The sequence below is a fragment of the Cherax quadricarinatus genome, chromosome 7 (genome assembly GCF_038502225.1).
Source record: "Cherax quadricarinatus isolate ZL_2023a chromosome 7, ASM3850222v1, whole genome shotgun sequence".
Classification (NCBI taxonomy): domain Eukaryota; kingdom Metazoa; phylum Arthropoda; class Malacostraca; order Decapoda; family Parastacidae; genus Cherax; species Cherax quadricarinatus.
The window spans coordinates 56646900-56665101 of NC_091298.1; the positions used below are offsets into that span (position 1 = coordinate 56646900).

The 18202-nt window shown below is 49.6% G+C and overlaps 1 protein-coding gene across 1 annotated transcript in view; it reads right to left on the reverse strand.

Moving 5' to 3' along the window:
* Window positions 1-18202, reverse strand: part of Dg (Dystroglycan) — a 388752-nt gene that overhangs the window by 321208 nt on the left and 49342 nt on the right. Inside the window, exon 2 of the mRNA XM_053774045.2 lies at window positions 6414-6831. Coding sequence (XP_053630020.1) covers window positions 6414-6761 — 348 coding nt within the window. The 5' untranslated portion in view covers window positions 6762-6831. The remainder of the gene's footprint in view (window positions 1-6413; window positions 6832-18202) is intronic.

Genomic DNA, 18202 nt, shown 5'->3' on the forward strand with positions numbered 1-18202 from the left:
GCTCTAAACCCGGAGGATTATACAGCGCCTGAGGGGAGTGGGATGGAAGGCATTCAGGAAGCAATTCGGGGAACTGGGAGCACAGATCCACCCCTCCTTAAATTAAGAGCCTCCACCAACATCAAGGAACCTTCCTGAGGAGAGAGAGAGAGAGAGAGAGAGAGAGAGAGAGAGAGAGAGAGAGAGAGAGAGAGAGAGAGAGAGAGAGAGAGAGAGAGAGAGAGAGAGAGAGAGAGGAGAAACCTAATTCTCGTGCTGCCGCTCAAGTGCTTCTTCATCCATCACCATCAATCAACTACAAAACTGATAATAAAATACCTCTCACTCTATTCTCTCTCTCTCTTGTTTTTCTTGCACTCATCTCCCTCCTCTCTCTGGTTCACTCTCTTACACTCTTCACCCTCCCCTCTTGCAGTTCCTCTCTCTCTCTCTCTCTCTTACTATTCCCGATCACTCACATTTTTGCCTACTCTGCTATCTCTCTAATAATACAGGAAACGTCTGTCTGTTTCTGTGTGTTTGTTTTCTATTACCTCAGCTTAGCGAAGAATGTGGATAACACCCCGAGGGTAAGAGGGGAGAGTAAAGAATAAGAAAAAAAGGATGGAGAAAAGAGGAAGACGAGGGAAGGAGGTAATATCAAGATGTACACACAACCTTCCCCGTCTATATACATTCATGTAGAACTGAAGATGTACACACAACCTTCCCCGTCTATATACATTCATGTAGAACTGAAGATGTACACACAACCTTCCCCGTTATATACATTCATGTAGAACTGAAGATGTACACACAACCTTCCCCGTCTATATACATTCATGTAGAACTGAAGATGTACACACAACCTTCCCCGTCTATATACATTCATGTAGAACTGAAGATGTACACACAACCTTCCCCGTCTATATACATTCATGTAGAACTGAAGATGTACACACAACCTTCCCCGTCTATATACATTCATGTAGAACTGAAGATGTACACACAACCTTCCCCGTCTATATACATTCATGTAGAACTGAAGATGTACACACAACCTTCCCCGTCTATATACACACGTTAAAACATGTAAATGACAGAATGGTTGAGGTGCCTTGACCTGCTCTCCCCGCACGGAAGCTTCACAATTCACACCAACTGGAAAGTTCTGCAGACTGGTTCCAAATCTGCACACCAGAATGACTCCCTACGAGAGCAAGAGGTACGCCAGATGGTGCAAAATACCTCTGATGAAAAGCAGGGGTGTAGTTAGTACACTAAGAGACCTCTCACAGTTAGTTATGTATATGAACTACTGGGAACGCTTGATGGCCCCTGAACTCTACCCCTTTAAAAGTAGGCAAAAAAAAGGTACATCATAATTTACACTTGGGAAAATCCTGGAGAATGAATGGTTCAAAACCTGAACACCGAAATTATTCCGTATGAAGCAAGTGTTTCTGCTTTCTTATGTTCTTAAGAGACTTGGCAGACGGTTAGAGTGCATCAAATTAAAAGCAGGGGCGCGACGATTACCCTATGATTCTTGTTATTGTTAAATTAAGCTCTAAACACGTAGGGGTCACAGAGCGCTGCTAAAGAGTACATTCAGAGAGAGAGCTCTAGGTACTAGTGGCCCTAGACTTCACCGCCCTCCCTTCATGCATAAGGAGAATTAACAACAAACCTTTGGCAGTCTTCATGAAGAAGCTTGATAAGTTCCTCAAATCAATTCCTGCCCAAACAGGCTTTGGTACATACGTTCCACTGCGTGTGGACAGCAATAACAGCCTGGCTGATCAGACGCCTGTGTAGATCACACCTGAGTTTTAGTTTTCCAGAATGTAACAGTTGCTTAAAATCCACAATGACTTGAGTTTACAGGTCGCACTTTTTCCAAAATTAGAAATTTCACTTTTACCATGTTTTCTAAATCTTTATGTGTGATGTTAGTGCTAAATCTAAGTTAATGAATTAGACACTTGTACAACACTTGGATATTTCTACTCTGGAAACGTTTCGCCAGTCAGTGGCTTCCTCAGTCCAATACAGAAGATAGACTGAACACATCGACCCCAGGCTGAGGGACTGATTACCTCAATCTCCTCTTGATCTTCAAAACTTCAGTCTTCTTTTCTGCAGAATGTTGAATAACCTTGGACTAGTGGAAGTATTTGACAGTGGAAGGTCTGGTGTGGTAGGTCACCCCTTCCCCCGCCACATGCTGAGGTCATCTGGGGTCAAGGGCCACCAGCGTGAAGGAAACAGCGAGGTGACGACACCAAACGCTTTCCCTTCCTTCCTTTAAGCTTATCAAAAGCCATGACCTCGTTAACCAAATGGGAGTGCGTGCGTGCGTGCGTGCGTGACGAGAGGAGAGGAGAGGGGAGAGAGGTAACCTGAGGGGAGAATGAGCGAAGGAGAGAGTAGGGGTGGGAGGGAGGAGGGTGTTAACAGGGGGAGATAGACGGAGAAAGAGAGAGAGAGAGAGAGAGAGAGAGAGAGAGAGAGAGGGAGAGAGAGAGAGAGAGAGAGAGAGAGAGAGAGAGAGAGAGAGAGAGAGAGAATCACTAAAACACATTAAGAAAAAAATACTATCCAATCCATTAAATACCATCAAAATTTAGAAATATAAGTGAGATATAAACACACGAGGTGGACACAAAAGGTGTGGAGATGGTGTTGTGTACACTGCCACCAGTGTACACAACACCTGGTGGCAGGGAGGGAAGGTAAACAACACCTGGTGGCAGGGAGGGAAGGTGAACACCTGGTGGCAGGGAGGGAAGGTGAACAACACTTGGTGGCAGGGAGGGAAGGTGAACACCTGGTGGCAGGGAGGGAAGGTGAACAAAACCTGGTGGCAGGGAGGGAAGGTGAACAACGCCTGGTGGCAGGGAGGGAAGGTGAACAACACTTGGTGGCAGGGAGGGAAGGTGAACACCTGGTGGCAGGGAGGGAAGGTGAACAAAACCTGGTGGCAGGGAGGGAAGGTGAACAACGCCTGGTGGCAGGGAGGGAAGGTGAACAACACCTGGTGTCAGGGAGGGAAGGTAAACAACACCTGGTGTCAGGGAGGGAAGGTGAACAACACCTGGTGGCAGGGAGGGAAGGTGAACAACACCTGGTGGCAGGGAGGGAAGGTGAACAACACCTGGTGGCAGGGAGGGAAGGTGAACAACACCTGGTGTCAGGGAGGGAAGGTGAACAACACCTGGTGTCAGGGAGGGAAGGTAAACAACACCTGGTGGCAGGGAGGGAAGGTGAACAACACCTGGTGGCAGGGAGGGAAGGTGAACAACACCTGGTGGCAGGGAGGGAAGGTGAACAACACCTGGTGGCAGGGAGGGAAGGTGAACAACACCTGGTGGCAGGGAGGGAAGGTGAACAACACCTGGTGGCAGGGAGGGAAGGTAAACAACACCTGGTGGCAGGGAGGGAAGGTGAACAACACCTGGTGGCAGGGAGGGAAGGTGAACAACACCTGGTGGCAGGGAGGGAAGGTAAACAGCACCTGGTGGCAGGGAGGGAAGGTGAACAACACCTGGTGGCAGGGAGGGAAGGTGAACAACACCTGGTGGCAGGGAGGGAAGGTAAACAACACCTGGTGGCAGGGAGGGAAGGTGAACAACACCTGGTGGCAGGGAGGGAAGGTGAACAACACCTGGTGTCAGGGAGGGAAGGTAAACAACACCTGGTGTCAGGGAGGGAAGGTGAACAACACCTGGTGTCAGGGAGGGAAGGTGAACAACACCTGGTGTCAGGGAGGGAAGGTGAACAACACCTGGTGTCAGGGAGGGAAGGTGAACAACACCTGGTGTCAGGGAGGGAAGGTGAACAACACCTGGTGTCAGGGAGGGAAGGTGAACAACACCTGGTGGCAACACCTGGTGGCAGGGAGGGAAGGTAAACAACACCTGGTGGCAGGGAGGGAAGGTGAACAACACCTGGTGGCAGGGAGGGAAGGTGAACAACACCTGGTGGCAGGGAGGGAAGGTGAACAACACCTGGTGGCAGGGAGGGAAGGTGAACAACACCTGGTGGCAGGGAGGGAAGGTGAACAACACCTGGTGGCAGGGAGGGAAGGTGAACAACACCTGGTGGCAGGGAGGGAAGGTGAACAACACCTGGTGGCAGGGAGGGAAGGTGAACAACACCTGGTGGCAGGGAGGGAAGGTAAACAACACCTGGTGGCAGGGAGGGAAGGTGAACAACACCTGGTGGCAGGAGATAGATAGATAGAGATAGAGAGATAGAGATAGAGAGATAGAGATAGAGAGAAAGAGAGAGAGAGAGAGAGAGAGAGAGAGAGAGAGAGAGAGAGAGAGAGAGAGAGAGAGAGAGAGAGAGAGAGAGAGAGAGAGAGAGAGAGAGAGAGAGAAAGAGAGAGATGCAAATAAAAATTTTATTTGTTTTGCCAAGAACAGCATTGCAGGTTTTCCCAGCACTAACGAGGCAACACACTGCTTGGGAGGGAGGAGGGGGAGACGTGAGGGGGGAGGGGAGATAAGAGGGAGGAAGGGAGGGAGGGCAGATGAAGGAAGTAGAAGGATTGGAAGACTGAATGGTAATGGGAGAGTGAGGTACACTGGGAAAGCTGGGGAGAAAGAATGACGGTGAAAGGGAACGGAAATGAGGAAGATGGGGAGAAAGGTTGAGGGAAGGGGGCTGTGGGGAAGGAGAGGGAATGGAAGAACGATGGGGAGACGGGGAGGTAAGGAAATGGAAAGGGGACTGGTGATGATGGGGAAGAGTGGGGTGATGAAGGGTGGTGTGATGAAGGGTGGGAGTGCTGAGGAAGGCTACGGGTGATGAGGAAGGGTAAGGGTGATGAGGAAGGGTAGGGGTGATGAGGAAGGGTGGGGGTGATGAGGAAGAGTAGGGGTGATGAGGAAAAGTGGGGGTGATGAGGAAAGGTGGGGGTGATGAGGAAGGGTAGGGGTGATGAGGAAAGGTGAGGGTGATGAGGAAGGGTAGGGGTGATGAGGAAAGGTGGGGGTGATGAGGAAAGGTATGGGTGATGAGGAAGGGTAGGCGTGATGAGGAAAGGTGGGGGTGATGAGGAAGGGTAGGGGTGATGAAGGGTGGGGTGATAAGGAAGAGGGAGAACCTCCCTGACATGTATATTTGATCAATACTAGACATGAGGCAGCAGAACTCTTACTCTCCCTGTACACACTCTGACCTTTGGTCACCACCTGCCTTAATGTGACCCCTGTACACCCTCTGCCCTTTTGTCACCACCTGTCTTAATGTGACTCTTATACGCTCATAGGTGACCCTTACTGACCCGCACCTTCCCCTAGTTTTGACTTCAGATCATGACCTGTACCTGTAGTTGCTTCCTGGTCCTGGTCCCGGTCCCAGACCAAGCCCCCTGTTGCCGACGGCTAAACCCGTCTGGTTAATGATAGGTATCAGATTCGGCCCAAGGGGAGTATCTCCAATTCCTTGAATCAAGAGCACTTAATCAGCATCAAGGCACCCACACTGAAGCAGTGTGTGCAGCATTATCTAGTCCCTTCATACTGAAGGGCTCTTGATCCAAGGAACTGAATCCTTGGATCAAGCATCATTACCTTCCATTCCCATGCGGGTTTATTATTTTCCCAATATTCTTAATGATGTTTTCCCCTCAAACTGTTCTATTATCATCATTTATTATTATTATTGTTATTATATCCAGGAATACCTTTGATGAGTTTCAAGAGTTTTCATTTTCTCGCATTCCGACCCTGGTCAACCAGGCTGTTACTACTGGAGGCCCGCTGGTCCCACATATCCATCACAGACTGGATAATCTGCCACTTGATAAATTAAAACACATCTGAGTATCCTTGCTATGTATCGATAAAGACATCCAGTGACTCTATCAATACAATACATAATAATGGAGAGGTAGACGAGGTAATCAATCCCTCAGACCAGAAGCAGGTGTTCAGTACCGCAGTCTTGATAACTCTGAAACACTGCCAGGAAGAAGTGGGCTTACATACTAGAGTCAGATGAGATGAAGGTATTGTCACTGGTAGGCGGAATTTCCCAGTGGAAGTAGATCATGCCTAAGAATAGCAAGTTGGTTGTGGAGATGTCTTATTTACCAAGACTTCCACTTGGCACTTGGTGGAAAACCCTTCAGCAATCAAGTGACCGTAAAGCTGATCATTTACAGAAACAAAGACAGATATTACACGGGTAGCAGAGACAACTATCATCTTGTTAGGTAAATGGATATAGATGCAAGTAATGTGACCTTTCATCGTGGCAATGTTTCCCTCTCCAGAAGCTTTGTCAAGCCGTTACCGGTAACGGCTTGACAAAGCAAAACATTGTCATAATAAAATATCACATTAGTTGCATCTGTGTCCATTTACCTAACATTTTGTGGGTAATTCTATCATCTTCCTGGCAGGTAGGTAGCAGAGACTTACCTTGTAAGAAACGACGTCGCCCTCGAACGCATCAGCGGGAATAGGATACGAGAAGAGGCGTCCGGCTTGGGCTTCCGTATCGGCAACACCCCACAGCCTCCGCACACCCTCCCCACCTTTCCTTGCCACTGAAGCCGGCGGCGACGCCGCCCGCTCTTCAGGTTCCGGCCGGTAGAACACCTCCACTTCGAAGTCATCATCAGCGTCGCCAAGGGGAGGAGCACCCTGGTTGACGTCCAAGTCATGGAGGAGGGACTGCAGGTCGTTCTCAAGGTGCTGGCCAAGACACACCTGGGTCGCCAGAACGACCAGGGCGGCCAGCATGGAGGTTGAAGGTCGTGGCAACATGGTAACCACTACAGTATCTTACAAGACGATGACAACGATCGCACACGCTCTCACTGACTCATAATTAATCCTGAGAAAAGAACCAAAAAATACTTTTAGTCACAGATAAACTTAATTAATACCAAAACTGTACCATAATTAGTCACGTATGCAAAACAATTAATACCAGTTAATTAAAAATATAATTAGGATCACTGCTATAGATTTACTACAGCAATATCGCCGTCATACACAATTATAAAGCGATTAGATAAAACAAATACATGAGTATAACACAAGTGGGGGAGGGGGTGAATAAACGGTTCAGAACACCGACAAGCTGATAAATGACACGCTTGTATAACATTTGAGTATCTTTATTCTGGATAAGTTTCGCCACCCAGTGGCTTCTTCAGTCCAATGCAGAGAAAGGTGGAAAATGATGAAGAGTTTGAGATAATCACTCCCTCAGCCTGGAGTCGCTGTGTTCACATCGACTGAAATTGTAAATGAGATTGTCCACATTGACCTGCATGTGCTACTTCTCATGTGTCTTAATTTCATCTTGTCGGTATTATATACCATTCTTGTACTACTACTACTACTATCACCACCTCTTCCTGCCTATATATAGCCGTCCTGCTCCACTTCTGGTTAGTGTGACTTTGTAAATGGTCCAAATCGGACCTGAACGTCGTCGTAAGCTTCTCTCCTTCATGTGCGGGTTATTTGTGTATCTACTTCTCAATCCAAACTTGAAGATTAAGAACCTCGTGTAGTTGCCAAGAGTCTTCTTTCTTATATTACTGCACATAACATTACCTGGTAGCAGAGGATGTGTGTCCTCAGTCTGGTGAAGCTGCATTTATTCACCGCCACGACTTCGTGCACACCTGTTGTCTACCAACACACTGCTGGTAGACAACAACCATCCAGGAAGGTGCTACCCAACCCTCGGTTATGTAACTGTAAGTGTGATGTAAATCGTTTACAAGACCGACAAGTGGAAGAATAAAACACTTGTGACACACTTGTTAATCTTTATTGTAGAAGCGTTTCGCCAGCCAGTGGCTTCTTCCACTGTTCTTATATGTACCGAACTGAAGAAGCCACTGGCTGGCGAAACGTTTCTACAATAAAGATTCCCAAATGTTGCAAATGTGTCTCGTTCATGTAAATGTAAAACAAAAGCTTGTTAAATGTTTTGCACTCTGGAGACTTGACTTCCGCTTTGTTCCCTGAATACGTGTAGCCAGCAGGACGGTAGACAATCATCCAAGGAGATACTACCATCCTGCCATATAAATGTAAAACTGGAATCTGTTTAACGTTTTGTTCTCTGGTGCCAGTGTTGGTCTTTTATGTCTCACGAACACGAAAAATGGCAGGTAAATCTTACATAACTTAATCTGTTGTACACTTTATACGGTAATATACATCACATGTGTCTGTCAGTTCAGAAGGTCTGGTGCGAGACCTGGTCGAAGGGGCGATGATTTACGTAACCGTAAACAGATAGATTATCAAATTCCTTCTATCTTCCATCGACGACAACACCTTCCCAGTCCTCCATCTTGGGGCTACACTATATCAGCATTTTTCAAACAGAAACATTGTTTTATAGGTTTACCTAGTTTTAACTTTCAGTTACTGGAAATAGACTTCACGTTACCCTGTAAAAAACAAAGAATGAAAACAATAAAAATCTTCAAGTCAGTGATTTATTAGTCAGAAGAGGTCGCAACCTCTCCCAGATAAACCTGCAGGTGGTGACTAAGCCACCTGCAGGTGGTGACTAAGCCACCTGCAGGTCATAACTCAAATTATCACAGGATAATAAACATCCAACCTGGAGTCTACCTGGAGGTTATTCCGGGGATCAACGCCCCCGCGGCCCGGTCCACGATCAGGCCTCCCGGTAGATCAGGGCCTTATCAACCAGGCTGTTACTGTTGGCCGCACGTAGTCCAACGTACGAGCCACAGCCCGGCTGATCCGGCACTGGCTTTGGGTATCTGTCCAGCTTCCTCTTTAAGGCAGCCAGGGGCCTATCGGTAATTCCCCTTATGCTTGGTGGGAGGCTGTTGAACAGTCTTGGGCCCCGGACACTTACGGTGTTTTCTCTTAGTGTACCAAAATACTGTACTAGGAGTGCTTAATATACTGTACTGGGAGTATGAATATAATATTACGACAACAAACTACATCACCTAGTAACATACGCATATAGTCTTGCAAAACTAAATTTTAATATTAAGCAATAACAAACACCACTGGTCTGGGACCAGACTGCGGGGGCAATGACCCCCGGAATCGACAAGTGGTACTGTAGACCAAGATTTTTTTTTTAAATCTATTAAAAGCGACGGTAGAGGGCTGGCTACAAAACTGAAAATTAAGTGTACACAGGAGATCCCCAATTTACAAACATCCGCATTACAATCATCCGTACGTACAAATGGGACATTTAGGAACCAATTAAATTTTTACAACCTCCGAGTCACAATACGAACGTGACACATAGCCACTGCTGGTACTATTGTTCTCTATATAAACAACTCCGTAACTGGTCTATAAGTTGGAAACTAGGAATGTAACTCGTCCCTAAGTTGATAAACCAGGAACATAACTAGCTTGTAAGGTGACAAAGCAGGAACATAATTGGTCTATTAATAAACAAACCAGGACAGTATCTAGTTTCCAGATTAACAAACGAGGAACATACTAGCTTCTTAGTTAATAAACCAGGGATGTAACTAGTTTGCAAGTTGACAAACAGGAACGCAACTAGTTTATAAATTAGGGGCTATACGTAAAGTTAAAAGCATGTTTTAATACCATTTAAGATACTGACCGAAATCATCCCCTTATTAAATAAGGTATACATACCAGACGTGTGTATACATCGAGACGTGTGTATACAACGACATGTGTATAAACAGTTTCGGGTACCTTATGCTAGAATTATTGCACTCTTGATGTTAGTACGTAGATAAATTAAAGTTTTAATGATCCAAATGCTTTTACTGATGATTAGGGCATTCTTGATGTTCGTATACATGTAAATCGTATACTTATTGAACCTCAGGGGGTTAAATAGCCCTTAAACCTAACATACCAAACTTAGATTTTCATTATAGTTCGTATTATATACAAAGGTCCGCTTTAATAGCAGTGACCGGCGAGGTGGAACCAGTGAACGTGTGTTCACTTTCCAAATTGAATTTCCCCCTGATTATGGTAGATATTTACAACGTATAATCGCATCACTGGTGTGTAATAGGCACGTGTCTTACAGTGTATTAATGTGATCACTGGTGTGTAGTAGGCACGTGTCTTACAGTGTATTAATGTGATCACTGGTGTGTAGTAGGCACGTGTCTTACAGTGTATTGTGATCACTGGACCAGTAGCAGCAGCAACAGCCTGGTTAACCAGGCAAGCACCAAGCAAGCCTGACCTATGGCTGGGCTCCTGGTGTAGAAAAACTCTCAGAACTTATCTAAGGTAAAGATGGAGTGTAATAAGCACGTGTGACTTACTCCTAGTGCTGAATAATAAATGCTTAATAAACTGTAATTTTTCTAATTATAATCAATTACCAATAAATCAGGATGGTAAGAAGCAACCATCCGGGGAGGTACTACCCTCGCACCATACCAGTGTGAAACAAGCAACCATCCGGGGAGGTACTACCCTCGTACCATACCAGTGTGAAACAAGCAACCATCCGGGGAGGTACTACCCTCGTACCATACCAGTGTGAAACAAGCAACCATCCGGGGAGGTACCACCCTCGTACCATACCAGTGTGAAACAAGCAACCATCCGGGGAGGTACCACCCTCGCACCATACCAGTGTGAAACAAGCAACCATCCGGGGAGGTACCACCCTCGCACCATGCCAGTGTGAAACAAGCAACCATCCGGGGAGGTACTACCCTCGCACCATGCCAGTGTGAAACAAGCAACCATCCGGGGAGGTACTACCCTCGTACCATACCAGTGTGAAACAAGCAACCATCCGGGGAGGTACCACCCTCGCACCATACCAGTGTGAAACAAGCAACCATCCGGGGAGGTACCACCCTCGCACCATGCCAGTGTGAAACAAGCAACCATCCGGGGAGGTACCACCCTCGTACCATACCAGTGTGAAACAAGCAACCATCCGGGGAGGTACCACCCTCGCACCATGCCAGTGTGAAACAAGCAACCATCCGGGGAGGTACGACCCTCGTACCATACCAGTGTGAAACAAGCAACCATCCGGGGAGGTACTACCCTCGCACCATACCAGTGTGAAACAAGCAACCATCCGGGGAGGTACCACCCTCGCACCATACCAGTGTGAAACAAGCAACCATCCGGGGAGGTACTACCCTCGCACCATACCAGTGTGAAACAAGCAACCATCCGGGGAGGTACTACCCTCGCACCATACCAGTGTGAAACAAGCAACCATCCGGGGAGGTACCACCCTCGTACCATACCAGTGTGAAACAAGCAACCATCCGGGGAGGTACCACCCTCGCACCATACCAGTGTGAAACAAGCAACCATCCGGGGAGGTACCACCCTCGCACCATACCAGTGTGAAACAAGCAACCATCCGGGGAGGTACCACCCTCGTACTATACCAGTGTGAAACAAGCAACCATCCGGGGAGGTACCACCCTCGCACCATACCAGTGTGAAACAAGCAACCATCCGGGGAGGTACCACCCTCGCACCATACCAGTGTGAAACAAGCAACCATCCGGGGAGGTACCACCCTCGTACCATACCAGTGTGAAACAAGCAACCATCCGGGGAGGTACCACCCTCATACCATACCAGTGTGAAACAAGCAACCATCCGGGGAGGTACCACCCTCGTACCATACCAGTGTGAAACAAGCAACCATCCGGGGAAGTACTACCCTCACACCATACCAGTGTGAAATAAGCAACCATCCGGGGAGGTACTACCCTCGCACCATACCAGTGTGAAACAAGCAACCATCCGGGGAGGTACTACCCTCGTACCATACCAGTGTGAAACAAGCAACCATCCGGGGAGGTACCACCCTCATACCATACCAGTGTGAAACAAGCAACCATCCGGGGAGGTACCACCCTCGTACCATACCAGTGTGAAACAAGCAACCATCCGGGGAAGTACTACCCTCGCACCATACCAGTGTGAAATAAGCAACCATCCGGGGAGGTACTACCCTCGCACCATACCAGTGTGAAACAAGCAACCATCCGGGGAGGTACTACCCTCGCACCATACCAGTGTGAAACAAGCAACCATCCGGGGAGGTACCACCCTCGTACCATACCAGTGTGAAACAAGCAACCATCCGGGGAGGTACCACCCTCGCACCATACCAGTGTGAAACAAGCAACCATCCGGGGAGGTACCACCCTCGCACCATACCAGTGTGAAACAAGCAACCATCCGGGGAGGTACCACCCTCGTACAATACCAGTGTGAAACAAGCAACCATCCGGGGAGGTACCACCCTCGCACCATACCAGTGTGAAACAAGCAACCATCCGGGGAGGTACCACCCTCGCACCATACCAGTGTGAAACAAGCAACCATCCGGGGAGGTACCACCCTCGTACCATACCAGTGTGAAACAAGCAACCATCCGGGGAGGTACCACCCTCATACCATACCAGTGTGAAACAAGCAACCATCCGGGGAGGTACCACCCTCGTACCATACCAGTGTGAAACAAGCAACCATCCGGGGAAGTACTACCCTCACACCATACCAGTGTGAAATAAGCAACCATCCGGGGAGGTACTACCCTCGCACCATACCAGTGTGAAACAAGCAACCATCCGGGGAGGTACTACCCTCGTACCATACCAGTGTGAAACAAGCAACCATCCGGGGAGGTACCACCCTCATACCATACCAGTGTGAAACAAGCAACCATCCGGGGAGGTACCACCCTCGTACCATACCAGTGTGAAACAAGCAACCATCCGGGGAAGTACTACCCTCACACCATACCAGTGTGAAATAAGCAACCATCCGGGGAGGTACTACCCTCGCACCATACCAGTGTGAAACAAGCAACCATCCGGGGAGGTACTACCCTCGTACCATACCAGTGTGAAACAAGCAACCATCCGGGGAGGTACCACCCTCATACCATACCAGTGTGAAACAAGCAACCATCCGGGGAGGTACCACCCTCGTACCATACCAGTGTGAAACAAGCAACCATCCGGGGAAGTACTACCCTCGCACCATACCAGTGTGAAATAAGCAACCATCCGGGGAGGTACTACCCTCGCACCATAACAGTGTGAAACAAGCAACCATCCGGGGAGGTACTACCCTCGCACCATACCAGTGTGAAACAAGCAACCATCCGGGGAGGTACCACCCTCGCACCATACCAGTGTGAAACAAGCAACCATCCGGGGAGGTACCACCCTCGTACTATACCAGTGTGAAACAAGCAACCATCCGGGGAGGTACCACCCTCGCACCATACCAGTGTGAAACAAGCAACCATCCGGGGAGGTACCACCCTCGCACCATACCAGTGTGAAACAAGCAACCATCCGGGGAGGTACCACCCTCGTACCATACCAGTGTGAAACAAGCAACCATCCGGGGAGGTACCACCCTCATACCATACCAGTGTGAAACAAGCAACCATCCGGGGAGGTACCACCCTCGTACCATACCAGTGTGAAACAAGCAACCATCCGGGGAAGTACTACCCTCACACCATACCAGTGTGAAATAAGCAACCATCCGGGGAGGTACTACCCTCGCACCATACCAGTGTGAAACAAGCAACCATCCGGGGAGGTACTACCCTCGTACCATACCAGTGTGAAACAAGCAACCATCCGGGGAGGTACCACCCTCATACCATACCAGTGTGAAACAAGCAACCATCCGGGGAGGTACCACCCTCGTACCATACCAGTGTGAAACAAGCAACCATCCGGGGAAGTACTACCCTCGCACCATACCAGTGTGAAATAAGCAACCATCCGGGGAGGTACTACCCTCGCACCATACCAGTGTGAAACAAGCAACCATCCGGGGAGGTACTACCCTCGCACCATACCAGTGTGAAACAAGCAACCATCCGGGGAGGTACCACCCTCGTACCATACCAGTGTGAAACAAGCAACCATCCGGGGAGGTACCACCCTCGCACCATACCAGTGTGAAACAAGCAACCATCCGGGGAGGTACCACCCTCGCACCATACCAGTGTGAAACAAGCAACCATCCGGGGAGGTACCACCCTCGTACTATACCAGTGTGAAACAAGCAACCATCCGGGGAGGTACCACCCTCGCACCAAACCAGTGTGAAACAAGCAACCATCCGGGGAGGTACCACCCTCGCACCATCCCAGTGTGAAACAAGCAACCATCCGGGGAGGTACCACCCTCGTACCATACCAGTGTGAAACAAGCAACCATCCGGGGAGGTACCACCCTCATACCATACCAGTGTGAAACAAGCAACCATCCGGGGAGGTACCACCCTCGTACCATACCAGTGTGAAACAAGCAACCATCCGGGGAAGTACTACCCTCACACCATACCAGTGTGAAATAAGCAACCATCCGGGGAGGTACTACCCTCGCACCATACCAGTGTGAAACAAGCAACCATCCGGGGAGGTACTACCCTCGTACCATACCAGTGTGAAACAAGCAACCATCCGGGGAGGTACCACCCTCATACCATACCAGTGTGAAACAAGCAACCATCCGGGGAGGTACCACCCTCGTACCATACCAGTGTGAAACAAGCAACCATCCGGGGAAGTACTACCCTCACACCATACCAGTGTGAAATAAGCAACCATCCGGGGAGGTACTACCCTCGCACCATACCAGTGTGAAACAAGCAACCATCCGGGGAGGTACTACCCTCGTACCATACCAGTGTGAAACAAGCAACCATCCGGGGAGGTACCACCCTCATACCATACCAGTGTGAAACAAGCAACCATCCGGGGAGGTACGACCCTCGCACCATACCAGTGTGAAACAAGCAACCATCCGGGGAAGTACTACCCTCGCACCATACCAGTGTGAAATAAGCAACCATCCGGGGAGGTACTACCCTCGCACCATAACAGTGTGAAACAAGCAACCATCCGGGGAGGTACTAGCCTCGCACAATACCAGTGTGAAACAAGCAACCATCCGGGGAGGTACTACCCTCGTACCATACCAGTGTGAAACAAGCAACCATCCGGGGAGGTACCACCCTCATACCATACCAGTGTGAAACAAGCAACCATCCGGGGAGGTACCACCCTCGTACCATACCAGTGTGAAACAAGCAACCATCCGGGGAAGTACTACCCTCGCACCATACCAGTGTGAAATAAGCAACCATCCGGGGAGGTACTACCCTCGCACCATAACAGTGTGAAACAAGCAACCATCCGGGGAGGTACTACCCTCGCACCATACCAGTGTGAAACAAGCAACCATCCGGGGAGGTACTACCCTCGCACCATACCAGTGTGAAACAAGCAACCATCCGGGGAGGTACTACCCTCGTACCATACCAGTGTGAAACAAGCAACCATCCGGGGAGGTACCACCCTCGTACCATACCAGTGTGAAACAAGCAACCATCCGGGGAGGTACCACCCTCGTACCATACCAGTGTGAAACAAGCAACCATCCGGGGAGGTACCACCCTCGTACCATACCAGTGTGAAACAAGCAACCATCCGGGGAAGTACTACCCTCACACCATACCAGTGTGAAATAAGCAACCATCCGGGGAGGTACTACCCTCGCACCATACCAGTGTGAAACAAGCAACCATCCGGGGAGGTACTACCCTCGCACCATACCAGTGTGAAACAAGCAACCATCCGGGGAGGTACTACCCTCGTACCATACCAGTGTGAAACAAGCAACCATCCGGGGAGGTACCACCCTCGTACCATACCAGTGTGAAACAAGCAACCATCCGGGGAGGTACCACCCTCGTACCATACCAGTGTGAAACAAGCAACCATCCGGGGAAGTACTACCCTCGCACCATACCAGTGTGAAATAAGCAACCATCCGGGGAGGTACTACCCTCGCACCATAACAGTGTGAAACAAGCAACCATCCGGGGAGGTACTACCCTTGCACCATACCAGTGTGAAACAAGCAACCATCCGGGGAGGTACTACCCTCGGACCATACCAGTGTGAAACAAGCAACCATCTGGGGAGGTACCACCCTCGTACCATACCAGTGTGAAACAAGCAACCATCCGGGGAGGTACCACCCTCGTACCATACCAGTGTGAAACAAGCAACCATCCGGGGATGTACTACCCTCGCACCATACCAGTGTGAAATAAGCAACCATCCGGGGAGGTACTACCCTTGCACCATACCAGTGTGAAACAAGCAACCATCCGGGGAGGTACTACCCTCGCGCCATACCAGTGTGAAACAAGCAACCATCCGGGGAGGTACTACCCTCGTACCATACCAGTGTGAAACAAGCAACCATCCGGGGAGGTACTACCCTCACACCATACCAGTGTAAAATAAGCAACCATCAGGGGAGGTACTACCCTCGCACCATACCAGTGTGAAACAAGCAACCATCCGGGGAGGTACTACCCTCGCACCATACCAGTATGAAACAAGCAACCATCCGGGGAGGTACTACCCTCGCACCATACCAGTGTGAAACAAGCAACCATCCGGGGAAGTACTACCCTCGCACAATACCAGTGTGAAACAAGCAACCATCCGGTGAGGTACTACTCTCGCACAATACCAGTGTGAAACAAGCAACCATCCAGGGAGGTACCACCCTCGCACAATACCAGTGTGAAACAAGCAACCATCCGGGGAGGTACCACCCTCGTACCATACCAGTGTGAAACAAGCAACCATCCGGGGAGGAACTACCCTCGCACCATACCTGTGTGAAACAAGCAACCATCCGGGGAGGTACCACCCTCGCACCATACCAGTGTGAAACAAGCAACCATCCGGGGAGGTACTACCCTCGCACCATACCAATGTGAAACAAGCAACCATCCGGGGAGGTACTACCCTCGTACCATACCAGTGTGAAACAAGCAACCATCCGGGGAGGTACTACCCTCGCACCATACCAATGTGAAATAAGCAACCATCCGGGGAGGTACTACCCTCGCACCATACCAGTGTGAAACAAGCAACCATCCGGGGAGGTACTACCCTCGCACCATACCAGTGTGAAACAAGCAACCATCCGGGGAGGTACTACCCTCGTACCATACTAGTGTGAAACAAGCAACCATCCGGGGAGGTACTACCCTCACACCATACCAGTGTAAAATAAGCAACCATCCGGGAAGGTACTACCCTCGCACCACACCAGTGTGAAACAAGCAACCATCCGGGGAGGTACTACCCTCGCACCATACCAGTGTGAAACAAGCAACCATCCGGGGAGGTACTACCCTCGCACCATACCAGTGTGAAACAAGCAACCATCCGGGGAGGTACTACCCTGGTACCATACCAGTGTGAAACAAGCAACCATCCGGGGAGGTACTACCCTCGTACCATACCAGTGTGAAACAAGCAACCATCCGGGGAGGTACTACCCTCGCACCATACCAGTGTGAAATAAGCAACCATCCGGGGAGGTACTACCCTCGCACCATACCAGTGTGAAACAAGCAACCATCCGGGGAGGTACTACCCTCGCACCATACCAGTGTGAAACAAGCAACCATCCGGGGAGGTACTACCCTCGCACCATACCAGTGTGAAACAAGCAACCATTCGGGGAGGTACTACCCTCGTACCATACCAGTGTGAAACAAGCAACCATCCGGGGAGGTACTACCCTCGTACCATACCAGTGTGAAACAAGCAACCATCCGGGGAGGTATCACCCTTGCACCATACCAGTGTGAAACAAGCAACCATCCGGGGAGGTACCACCCTCGCACCATACCAGTGTGAAACAAGCAACCATCCGGGGAGGTACTACCCTCGCACCATACCAGTCTGAAACAAGCAACCATCCAGGGAGGTACTACCCTCGTACCATACCAGTGTGAAACAAGAAACCATCCATGGAGGTACTACCCTCGTACCATACCAGTGTGAAACAAGCAACCATCCGGGGAGGTACCACCCTAGCACCATACCAGTGTGAAACAAGCAACCATCCGGGGAGGTACCACCCTCGCACAATACCAGTGTGAAACAAGCAACCATCCGGGGAGGTACTACCCTCGCACCATACCAGTGTGAAACAAGCAACCATCCGGGGAGGTACTACCCTCGCACCATACTAGTTTGAAACAAGCAACTATCCGGGGAGGTACCACCCTCGCACCATACCAGTGTGAAACAAGCAACCATCCGGGGAGGTACTACCCTCGTACCATACCAGTGTGAAACAAGCAACAATCTGGGGAGGTACTACCCTCGTACCATACCAGTGTGAAAC